We start from the raw sequence: 12,881 nt of genomic DNA on the forward strand, positions 1-12,881 counted from the left end.
CAGTTAGCTTATTAATAAGCTCACTAAATTAATAAAAAAAACGACATGTGAATATCACATTAAGGTATTTGAAGAAAATATAGTTTTACAATCTCAATGTAGGACATTATTCGAAGTTTAAAAAATTTAAAAAAGTTTTAGATGTTTTTTGTGTTTAGCAAAATCAGTGAGCAAACATTTTGGAACAATCAGAATCTCTGACTGCAAATGGCCTTTTTTTTGTGTAAAATTGTTTACCTCTGTGTGTTCTCCAGGAGTGTGTGCTGACACAGGTGCAGTGAAGTCAGTGTCAGTGATGGAGGGAGATTCAGTCTCTCTAAACTCTGATCTTACTGAAATGAAGGATGATGATCTGATTCTGTGGAGGTTTGGAGATGAAAACACATTAATAGCTGAAATCAATGTAATGGACGACAGCATCACTGTATATGATGATGTTCCTGATGGGAGATTCAGAGACAGACTGAAGCTGGACAATCAAACTGGATCTCTGACCATCACAAACACCAGAACTGAACATGCTGGGGATTATCAACTACAGATGAGCAGTGTGATCAAGAGTTTCAGTCTCACTGTCTTTGGTGAGTTAAATATTGGTTTCCTTAATTTCTTAATCGGTTTGAAGTAGACCTTTCCTAGATATATAATTTTTCAGTTTTAAAATAGTAAAATCTAAGATAAACAATCTCTATATTCCTCATTATTAGTGAAGTTCACAACGTAATTTCAGGAGGAGTGAACCTATCTAACCTTTCAATGAACTGCTGATCATATAAGCAGCCGCTGACTTTACTCTGGCATCAGCTGTTCTGGTGTCCCTCCACCTCTCTAACTCCACCAACATAATATAGGCATCTTGCTACCATACTCATCATCTGAGCAATAGTAGTCCCACTGAGGGGTTTATCTAAACTCGAGTTGAAGCTGCTTCCTCGAGCCCCTCCACTGTGGACAGCAAGCCAAATACGCTTAACCTTATTAGCTTAAAGATTATATGGGAAAAGGAACTCGTGAATCAGATACACAAGATAAATTTTTCTGGTACAGGAATTTAATATTATGATTTATTCTGCTGTTTCTAATCTTTCTAATCTTTCTCAGCTCATCTGCCTGTTCCTGTCATCAGCAGAAACTGTTCATCATCATCACACCAGAACTGTTCACTGCTGTGTTCATCAGTGGTGAAGGTGTGTGATGCGACTCTCTCCTGGTACGCAGGAATCAGTGTATTGTCCAGCATCAGTGTGTGTGATCTCAGCATCAGTCTCTCTCTACCTCTGGAGGTGGAATATCAGGATAAAAACACCTACAGCTGTGTGCTGAACAATCCCATCAGCAACCAGACCACACATCTGGACATCAACACACTCTGTCACACATGTGCAGGTACCACAGCACTGATGATATATGTGTGTGTTTACTGACCTGATTATAAAGACTGGAGCTGTTTCAATTATTGGTGATAAAACAAATGCCCAGTATTTTATTGCTTAACATTGATTCCTAATTGTTGAACTATGTTCCTCCTTTTGTTTTTACTCAACATAAACATCTCTGTTATATGGATTATTGATACGTACCTCAGACTGTTACTCATATTTACATATATATCATCACCACTCACCTCGCCTTTCAGCTTGAAATAAAAACACAAGCATTTTATTTTTTACTCTAACACACAGTAAAATGTAATAAACTAAAATTTTGATATGAATTTAAATGTAAATCAGCAAAATACTACTAACTGTGATGTTCTCTTATCACTAGCTCACACTAATAACTGTCTCTCTCTATAGTTCCTCCAGTGTCAGTGTCTCTGATAGTGTTGATCTCTGCTGGATCTCTGATGATTGTTGCAGTCGTCGGGATCTTCTTCGTCTACAAGAAATGTAGAAAAACTGATAAAAAAGGCAAGTGTTAAATTATAAATGCTATTGAATTTGTAAAAGTAATGAGTGTTAATAATATTCTTTAATAGTGTAGTTCCTTTTAACCCTCATGTTGAGTTGTGGTCATTTTGACCTGAAGAGGATTTTCTTTTTCCTGAAAATGTTAATGTTATCGCATTGGACCAAAACTTACTGACTTTGCTCACACAAGATATAACAACGTCTGCCCAAAAAAATTATACTTTTTGTACTTGTTACACTTATGGTGTTCCTGTTCAAAAATGACCAGCCTCCAAAAATGTGTTTATAATTTTCTCTTTATGCTATATTATTACCAAATATGGGATTCAAACTTGTTTTCTTTTAATTAGCACTGGATTATTCACTCAAAAACTGAGGAGCAAAATCTCAGATCAATGAGGCCAGCAGCCTTAATTACATTATGTTATAAAGAAACAGATCTAGTTAACAACATTGAGTTTTAATCCATCTATTTATTATATTACATACTGTCATTGAAACAGTTGAGACTCATGAAGAAGAAATCATCTACGTCGAGCCAACGTTTCACAAAAGAAATGCACAGACATCGGTAAGATCATTTATTACTAATTTATATCTGTGTATGATTATAGCAGTGAGTGTGCCAGTGTGTGATAGATCATTATACAGACAAAAACACAAAACACCACCATATTAAATATGTATAAAGATCAACATTCAATGCAGGAAACATATGCCATAATACTGCCGACACTCATTCTACCATCAGATCAACATTAGTTAATATTTCCAGTGTTCATAATGAGCCTCTGATGAAGTATTTCCTGTCAGTTTCACACACTGTACGTGCTTTTGTGATTCTTACGATGCTTTTGGGAAATCAACACAATTCTGTCTATATGACATTTGTACTGGAATACATTTTTATAGTAAGTATTATTTTTCAAGCATTAAAAAACAAATGCAAGGAAACAATGCGAGTCTCTGGAAGTTTTATGATACACATTTGGTTTTATATCTGCATATTGTAACATGATTTCAAGGACATGCATTTATTTTAATATATTGTGTTTTTGACAGGATGCTAAAGAGGAGGATCATGTGGTGTATGCGCCGATCGCCAAGAGAAGATGATCAGACTTCAAGCACCAGACCAGCGGTGTGATCGCGTTCACAGGAACCGCTGTAGTTTCCTCTTAGCTCTTTAGTTTGAGTTTTGAGGTTTTTGAAGCGTGATATTCAGTGACGGACTAATGAAACTCCCCCTTTAAGAATGTACAAGCACTTTTAACAAATGATCTGACTTTTTAAAGCCTATATGTTTTCCTTTTTAACAAATCCACAAAACAACAACAAACAAGAAACATTTTGCCTCTTCATTTGAGAAATATATGAATCTCTGTGTGTGTTGAATAAAGCCTGCTGTGTTCGGCTTCCTCTGGAGCTCCTGACAGTTTGAGCTGGTGTGATTTACATCTGCTCAGAAAAGTGGTTTGATTTGTTGCTGGTTCTGCATGATCTTCTCCTGCTGGATGTTTGTGTTCGATGTTTGACAGACGCACTGAGGTGTCGTTCATTACTGTGTGTTTGAAGGGCTTTATTTCCATTCCTGCTCATATGAAGACTCACAGTCTGACTTTAGCTTTAGCAGTCAAGATTTGATATACAAAAGTTAAAGCTATAGTAAGCTTACTTGTGTGTCAATGTTTAGCTGTCTGTCATGTTAAGAATGCATATGTATGATTTAGTGTTGAAATATTGTTATTTATGTGTGCAAATGGCCGATGGTTGTTAATAATTTCTTTATTTTCTGTTTGGTGGGGTAGTAACAAGCAACACATGAATGTTTCTATGTTACAATTAAGTGTAAGAAATATGCTTATTATTCAGGGAAAAAAAAATTAAATTAAATCAAAATCCAATAAAAAAAATACATCTTTCAACAACTTGACTATAATTTGTATAATTTGCAGTTGGTTAACAGAACATGACACTTAAATTTAATCAAATAAAACATAACATCCCACTATTAACTAGCGCCATCTAGTGTCCAAAATAAGACTCTTGAACAATAACAGCTTTACCTGTCAGATATAAATGAACTCTCCGGCTGCTTTATTACATACACCTTGTTAGTCTCGTGTTGAACCCCTTTTCCTTCAGAACTGCCTCAGTTCCTCATGGCATTGATTCAGTAAGCTGCTAGAAACATTCATCAGAGATTCCTCCATATTGTCATGAAAGAATCACACAGTTGCTGCAGTTTTATTGGCTGCACATCCATGATGTGAATCTCCCATTCCTCCACATCCCAAAACTGCTCTATTGGATTGAGATCTGTAACTGCGGAGGCCGTTTGAGTTTAGTGAACTCACCGTTAATGTTCAAGGAACCAGTTTGAGATGGTTTGAGATGGTTTAAATGATACTCAGTTGGTAAAAAGGTGCCCAAAGTGTGGCAAGAGAATATCCTCCACATCACTGAACCACTGATACAAGGCAGGATGATCCATGCTTTCATGTTATTTACGCCAAATTCAGATCCTATAGAAGTCACAGCAGAAATGGAGACTCATCAGACAAGGCAACGCTTTTCCACTTGGAAAACTGGATCTCTGACCATCACAAACACCACAAATGAACATACTGAAGTTTATAAACTATGATGTGGGTAGTGAAACTGACATCAAAAACATTCAGTGTTTCTGTCTATGGTGAGTAGAGATCATTTGTCTCATCCTTCAGATATTCTTATTTTATTTTTTATGGAGCTAGAATTGTGTCTTAATAATATTAAAAATTATTATGATTATTATGAGAAAATAAATGATCTGAGAGAAAAAAAAAAGTTTGAGAGAAAAAGTTATCACACTGATAGCAAAAAAGCATTTCATGAGAGAAAAAAGAATATTTGAGAAAAAGTTTTCATACCAATAGAAAAAAAATAATAATATTTGAGACTAAAAAAAAGTTTTGAGAGAAAGAATTTTCTCATAGAACATAAAAAAATATAAATTCTCTCAAAACGCTTTTCTTTGCTCTCGATGCAATTTCTTGCTCTCGTGTCAGGATTTTGCTTTCGCTGTGAAAATTGTGTCATGGGCGGGGCCACGTTCCTATTGGCCAGTCGGGTGAGCATCGTCTTGTCTTGGGAGTCGAACTGAATCATTACACCATTGTTTGGTTCACCGGAATAGATGCCGCCTCCATAGATATCATAATAAAGGCTAGATGTCTCGTGCGCGCTGCTGGCCAATGGAGGTCGACGTCCATCTTGCCACAGGGAGCTCGCTCACTCGTATGGTGCATGACATGTACTTTTAAATAACCATAACTTGCTCAATTTTCTACCGATTTTCAAACGGTTTGGTTTGTTATAAACGTCAGAGATGTAGTTATGACACTGCATACATGAATAATTATAACAATGGACTTCCATATGAAAGAATTATAGCCACGTTAATAACATTTGTAAATCCGTCAAGATAGCGAGATAAGAGGATTTGTGTGCGTGCTGATCACTCACCTTAATTCACAGCTTCCCTGTGGCAAGATGGCTGCCGGTGATGCCGGAAGTTACTCCGCCTTAAGCCATCTAGCCTTATATGGATATCTATGGCCGCCTCTGCCTTAGTTGAGCACGGACACTCCAATGTTTAGGTAAGATGATTCACGGTGATCTTAGATGATCACGGACATATCGCCTGCGATATAATGCAATATGGCTCAGCTTGTCAGTGAACTTGTCTCTGTGTAGTAAATGTATATATTTATATATTTCACATATGCATAGAGTTCATGTCAACTTATCTGTATTTCCTTCATTTAAATTGCATAGCCTAAGGCAAAGATTTTAGAGCGTATAGTGCTCTATAGCCTACCTATAGTGAGAGATACAGATGCTAAACACATTAATAACAATCATTTTAGGTTATAGTTCAAGGCACAATATAGGATTTTTTCTCCTCTAGGGGTCGCTAACCTATTTACAATAACAAAGGCGTAGTTTGATGACGCAACATTTGCTAAGAATTATGGAACTTGTCGTCAATGCCAAGCCAACCGATCTAATAATGTTTATGGATGACTGAATACATCGATGTTTTTATCATGACTATGATATGAAGCAGTTCGAGATTGCTAAGAGACAGCTATCAGCTCCAAACGCGACGCGAGTCCCGCGGATATAAAAGGAATATGGACATTTCATTCTACCGAACTACACGCAGAATTACAACTCACAGGTCAGTTTATTAGACAAATTAAACTTGTGAGGTAACGCAGTGCTGTTTCACTTGGTCTAACATTACATTTAGCACACTAAACTGCATTTGAATGTGTTGAAATTTATGTGTTAGTTTGTCTGTTTGAGACTAGCAGTAAGCTAGATCAACATTAGAATAACATACAGATCATATTCTGACATTTTATCATTGTTGAACTATATAACATTGATTAGTTTTATGTAAATGTGCTCACCTGTTTAATAAAGTACATGCAGGAGTGGTCGAAGTCTCGGACGTGGAGCTCTCGTTTATATACTGTCTATGGGAGCTCTCGGCATCTCGAAAACACTGCGCTGATATTGATTCTCGTTTTAGTTATCCTTTTTTATCCAAAGTCTGCTTGCCATGGTCCGTAATGTTTGAACGAAACAACAACAGCGTGCAGATAGACATTGCGAACTCCACAGTTGTCTGCGTCTGTCGCTTTGGTTAATCAGAAGGCTCTGCTCATAGCTCTGGTTACCATGGCAGTACGAGCGGAAACCAGGGACAACGCGGATATGACGCCATTGACTGCGACATAACGGAAATAAAGACACGGTCCGTGTCTTCGAATTAAAATATTAATTTCTCTGGATTTAGAAGTTAATTGGAACTGTCGGGATAATGTAAATACACAACTTTAAAAAATATATAACATAGATATAGTGATTTTTTATATTTTTAAAGCAAAAAAAAAACATATTGCGCCTTTCAGTTATAGGTTCAAACAGGAAATGTATCATATTGACCTTAAAACAAAATAGTTTATTCTGAGTCCGGGTAAAACTGTACAGGAGGTTGTATATGATGAACTAGGGCTGGGCGATATATCGGATGACATTGTTATGCGCATCTAGTCTGTTCCTTGATTAGTAGTAAATCGCCATCACCTGCTTTCAGATGGAGCGGCATTTACTAGGCTACACTGAGCCGTAGTTAACTGACAAGCTGAGCCATATCGCATTAATTATCGCAGGCGATACGTCCGTGATCATCTAAGATCACCGTGAATCATCTTACCCAAACATTGGAGTGTCTGTGCTCAACTAAGGCAGAGGCGGCATCTATGCCGGTGAACCGAACAATGGTATAATGATTCAGTTCGACTCCCAAGACAAGACGATGCTCACCCGACTGGCCACTAGGAATGTGGCCCCGCCCATGACACAATTTTCACAGCGAAAGCAAAATCCTGACACGAGAGCAAAATTGCATCGAGAGCAAAGAAAAGCGTTTTGAAAGAAACACTTTTTTTTTAGAGAGAAAATGTTTTCACACTGATAGCAAAAAATATATATTTGAGAGTTTTTTCAAAGTATTTTGAGAGAGATTTTTTTTCTCAGAAATAATTTTAAAAATGACAAATTTATATTTTTTATGTTCTATGAGAAAATACTTTCTCTCAAAACTTTTTTTAGTCTCAAATATTATTATTTTTTGCTATTGGTATGAAAACTTTTTCTCTCAAATATTATTTTTTCTCTCATGAATTGCTTTTTTGCTATCAGTGTGATAACTTTTTTTTTTCTCTCAGTCAGATCATTTATTTTCTCGCATGTAATAAAGACAATTCTAGCTCCATAATTTTTCACATACTGAAATCTTATAATTTGAGATCACAGAAATACTTACTAAAGACAATTGAACATATAGATTGTTGATTATATTTATCCATATTTCTCTTTATTCTTTCATGTTTTCCAGCTTGTCTGCCTGTTCCTGTCATCATCAGTAACTCTTCACAATGTTCTTCATCATCATGTTCATTGGTGTGTTCATCAGTGTTGAATGTGTGTGATGCGACTCTCTCCTGGTACGCAGGAATCAGTGTATTGTCCAGCATCAGTGTGTGTGATCTCAGCATCAGTCTCTCTCTACCTCTGGAGATGGAATATCAGGATAAAAACACCTACAGCTGTGTGCTGAACAATCCCATCAGCAACCAGACCACACATCTGGACATCAACACACTCTGTCACACATGTGCAGGTACCACATCAACTAATGTCAGCGCTGATATTAGCATTTATTGATTGAGCTGATCTCACTTTGATGTTTTTATTCCTCAGACTCTGTCCACTGTTGTGGATCTACTGAAGCTGTGATCCGATTGGTCCTCTCTGCTCTGGTGGGCGTGGCTACTGTGATTGTTCTACTTTATGACATCAGATCCAGAAGAGCTGAACAAGATCAAATACATATTCACACACTGGGACAGTAAATGATGATGTCATTTCTCATTCTATCTTAAACATTTAAGGGGGGTAACTTTGCTTTACATTTGTTACTTAAAGCTCACTTTAAGCACTCCGACACCACAGCACATGTTTCATTTCATAATTTTTCTCCAAAATGATTTGTTCTTCACATGTATAATTCTCTGTTATGTAAAAGTAAGTTAGGATTCCTTGATACTTCCACTTGTTGTTAAGCTCATGAGGTTAGATATAACAAAACTAGACTGTCTAGTTCCGTTTCCACTTTTGTTATATTCAGACACACTAACTCTGGCTCTGTTGGGGACTTAGTGTTCAAAAGCATGTTAATCCTACAAGAAAGAAAAATGTTAGTTATAATTAATTTCAAAATTCCAACATTGCAACAGGAATTAGGAACCGAACTGTGATTGCGGCGACACAAACACATTCACTCACAAACCTACATTTGTCTCATGGATGTCTAACTTTAATGCACACCATTCAACCTACATCCTAATTCATACCCTGCTCTCCATATATGTGTACATTAGGTAAGTTGTATAGAGCGAGAGCGCATCTACTGGCTCTATGTTACTGAACAGAGGACCAGGAGACAGAAGGACAAGTGATAGAGTTTAATTTTGCAGCAATGGGTGGACAAACAGGAAAATGGCCAACACAAGGGAGAGGAGAGCACAGGACACAGACGCTGGAGAAGAACGTAGGAGATGATCGCTGGAGGTACACGGGAGATGAAGACTGTTTTCTCAACACTGTCATTTTTGTTGAGCGTTTATTCATACATATTCATCTATAAGCTAAAAAGTAATCAAATGTAATCCTTTACATAACTTCACTTTAATAAAGTGTTTGTGTAACTGAATCAATCCTGAACATTTGTTTTACTTTCTGTTAATTTATTTTCTTCATTTCAGGTGATTTGTGTCCCAGAACTCAATGAATCCCAGAAGAATTTAATGAAGGATGTCACTGATCAGCCTGAGAATCCTCAGACAGATGCTGCTAAAAGGACGTCCCTTAATCAAACTAAGACTCCTCAGACGGGTGTCCCTGACAAGGCGTCGAATAATTGTACCGAGCCTCTGGCGACGGGTGTTGCTGATGGGACTGAGGCACTATGACATTAGCAGCAGTAAAACCTTATTTACTTGAGCTTGAGGATTTCCAGTATGTAATGGTGGAGGGATTATTACATCTGCTAAAGGATCCAGACAGGAACAGTGCAGGATCATTTTATCTCCCAGTATTGGGAAAACCACTCAGGGGTGTAAGTTAGTCAGAATCTGCTTAAACGCTGGAGTTTTTGTTCAGTGCCGAGTTCTTCACGCTCGCAGATCTACTCATTATAACAAAGTGCAGACATGATATAAATAAGAGATTCATTGTGCAGTGTAGACGGCTTTGATGATTGTAATGAAGATTTGTGAGATTGCGATGAACTGAGAGTGAGTGACGGCCTTTTAGAGATTTTAAATGATGTATTTTGGATTACAATGTTTACAATAACAGTTCACAAGAATGTGAAAAAAATAATAATAGTTGACAGCATGTTATGTTGGACTAATAAACACTGTCTGCATCATGACGCAATTATAATACATTACCATAACATGCTAATTATGCATGATTAGTTACTATTAGTATTATTAGCATTTGCCACTTAAACTATCCTTTAGAAAGGTGAAATCAGAAGTTACCGACTCTTCATGGCAGATGTGTGTGTGCTATTCTGAAATAGCTGTATTAAAACCTCTTTACTGGCGACGCAAACACTGTGGGCCATGCTTGTGTTAAGCTGCAAGTTAATCGCAGTGTATTTTCTTTAAAATAAATATAGATATCTGTGTGTGTTTTTTTTTTTTTTTTTTTTGCTTGACCAACAAACTCCTAAGTGTCTTCTTTTATAAGAAACCATGACTAGGACTGTTGTCATGAATTGCAGTCATTTATGTTTACTCAGCCAGCCGACTGTATGTCATTTTCCAGTGTTGTTCAAAAATGGGGATGAAAGGAAAGAGGCTAGTTTATTGCACTTTTATGTTGATTTGTGGTTTAATTTTTGTGATTCTTTTTTACAGATTTGTAAGATTTCCATTTACTTCAAATTTATGCCTGTTATTGCATATTCATATCATAGTAAATTGCAGTTCATATTAAATATACATATTTATTGATCTAACATCTCGCTTAGGGCTCTAATAGAGTCTGGGCCGGCCCTTTACAGGCTACTCAATGTCCTTAATGTTTTTCTCTGTATTTTCTTGTAACAAATGTGTTGTAACCTGTAACATTGTGTCTTTTGTGAAGCATTTTATAAAGATGCTGATTCATGTTTTTGCTGCTGAGTTTATGCATTTTCTTTTTTCTTTTTTTTTTGTATTTACAAAATATGAATTTATCGTTCTGTGTTCCCTTACACACTTCTATGTATATCTACAAAACCCCTGTAGATTCATGTGTAGTATTATTCTGGAATAAACAGTTAATAATTCAACATTGAACAGTGAAGCAGATAATGTTGAACAGTGTGAAGAGTGTCTGATGACAGGAATCAGACGGCAAGAGGTTTCAGTTTGACTCTGACGATGAACTTCAGTAAAACTGATACTGTGAGATGGCAGACGGGTTTAACTATTTATTTTCATTATTCTGTACACTGAGAATTGAATAAATATGCAAATAAACACAATTTTTAAATCAGTTTAGTTAGGCTCTATTTTACCATGAAATGTTGCTTAAACACAATTAACAATATTATTCTACTTTTAGCCATTGAACAGTCGGACAGTTACAAAGAGTTTTTTAAATGACAAAAATAAAGAATCCATTAAGAAGCGTTAAAGTCTTGATATGGACCAGATGATCTATAACATTATATCATGTGCAAATACAGTGTGTGAAACTAGGAGGGTCAAACTGGGAGGATTCACATCAGACTGAGTGTTTCAGCACAGTTTCATCAGACACTGAACAACGGAAGAAAATGTTTCACGTGTTTGCTTTGTTCTGTTTGTGTCTGATCGGTAAGTTATACATTTATTTTTTGGTTTAGTTTAGTGAAAAAGCTGCTATTTTCGATGGCTATAGCTGTACAAATGGATCATGAATATTATGAATATTATTATTTCTTTGAATTCAGGTCTCTGTTGAAGACAATGAAATTTCCAGGTCTACAAATATAATAAAAAATAAAATGTTAAAAGTCATGGAAAGTAATGGAAATCTCTAGTGAATGTAAATGTCTAAGTTTATGATCTGCATGGAGGCTCAGAAAGCCAAAATGTGCAGGGACCCCGAGAGTATGAGAGATGATGATACAAAGGGATTTTTTTTATACTCGTCCAAGTGTCTTATGAAATATCTATCTTATGAAAAAGTAAACTTTTTAAACTTGATTTTGCTGTACAGCAGATGCATTTAAAACAAATAAAGATCAAAGCATCTCACACACACACACACACACACACACACACACACACACACATCTGTCATATCTCACCTTTCATTTTGTGTTTCTGCTGCTGTTGTGAATGTTCTTCAGTTCACATGAAAATAATAAAAACTATACAGATGATTTAGGATTTAAACCAACAAAACCTCTTTATGTTCTCCAGGTGTGTTTGGCACTAAGACAACTGAAAAACAGTCAGTGTCAGTGATGGAGGGAGATTCTGTCACTCTAAACATTGATCTTACTGAAATACATGAAGACGACGACGTACTGTGGAAATATGGAGCTGAAAACTCTCTGATAGCTAAATTCAGCAAAGAGAATCGAATCTTCTCCACATATGATGATGTTCCTGATGGGAGATTCAGAGACAGACTGAAGCTGGACGATCAAACTGGATCTCTGACCATCACAAACACCAGAACTGAACATACTGGAGATTATCAGCTAGTGATGAGGGGAGTGAAAATAACATCAAAAACATTCAGTGTTTCTGTCTATGGTCAGTAGACATCATTTGTCCTTTACATATTCTTATTTTCATTTTTACATACTGTAAAGTTTACAGATTTTGTAGATTGAGAAGACAGACGTTATAAACACTCACTCAACACAATGAAATGAAAATGAGATTGTTGATTAGATCTACCTATTTCTGTTTATTCTCTCATGTTTCTCAGCTCGTCTGCCTGTTCCTGTCATCATCAGTAACTCTTCACACTGTTCTTCATCATCATCATCATCATGTTCATTGGTGTGTTCATCAGTGTTGAATGTGAGTGATGCGACTCTCTCCTGGTACGCAGGAATCAGTGTATTGTCCAGCATCAGTGTGTGTGATCTCAGCATCAGTCTCTCTCTACCTCTGGAGGTGGAATATCAGGATAAAAACACCTACAGCTGTGTGCTGAACAATACCATCAGCAACCAGACCACACATCTGGACATCAACACACTCTGTCACACATGTGCAGGTACCACAGCACTGATGATATGTGTGTGTGTTTACTGACTTGATCTCTGTCTTCTGTTGTAGATCAGACTGATGTGTT

General features: G+C 36.6%; 1 protein-coding gene across 1 annotated transcript; it reads left to right on the plus strand.

Annotated features, from left to right (window-relative positions):
- Window positions 1–246: 246 nt before the first annotated feature.
- LOC311295592 (SLAM family member 5-like) lies at window positions 247–1,424 on the plus strand (the record flags this gene model as incomplete). The annotated part of the gene is made up of 2 exons (XM_084417057.1): window positions 247–581; window positions 1,102–1,424. The coding sequence occupies exons 1-2, from the start codon at window positions 296–298 to the stop codon at window positions 1,422–1,424; spliced, it is 609 nt and encodes a 202-aa protein (XP_084273183.1). The 5' UTR covers window positions 247–295.
- Window positions 1,425–12,881: the final 11,457 nt, after the last annotated feature.

This window comes from Rutilus rutilus, assembly GCF_951802725.1.
Source record: "Rutilus rutilus genome assembly, chromosome: 8".
NCBI classification, from domain to species: domain Eukaryota; kingdom Metazoa; phylum Chordata; class Actinopteri; order Cypriniformes; family Leuciscidae; genus Rutilus; species Rutilus rutilus.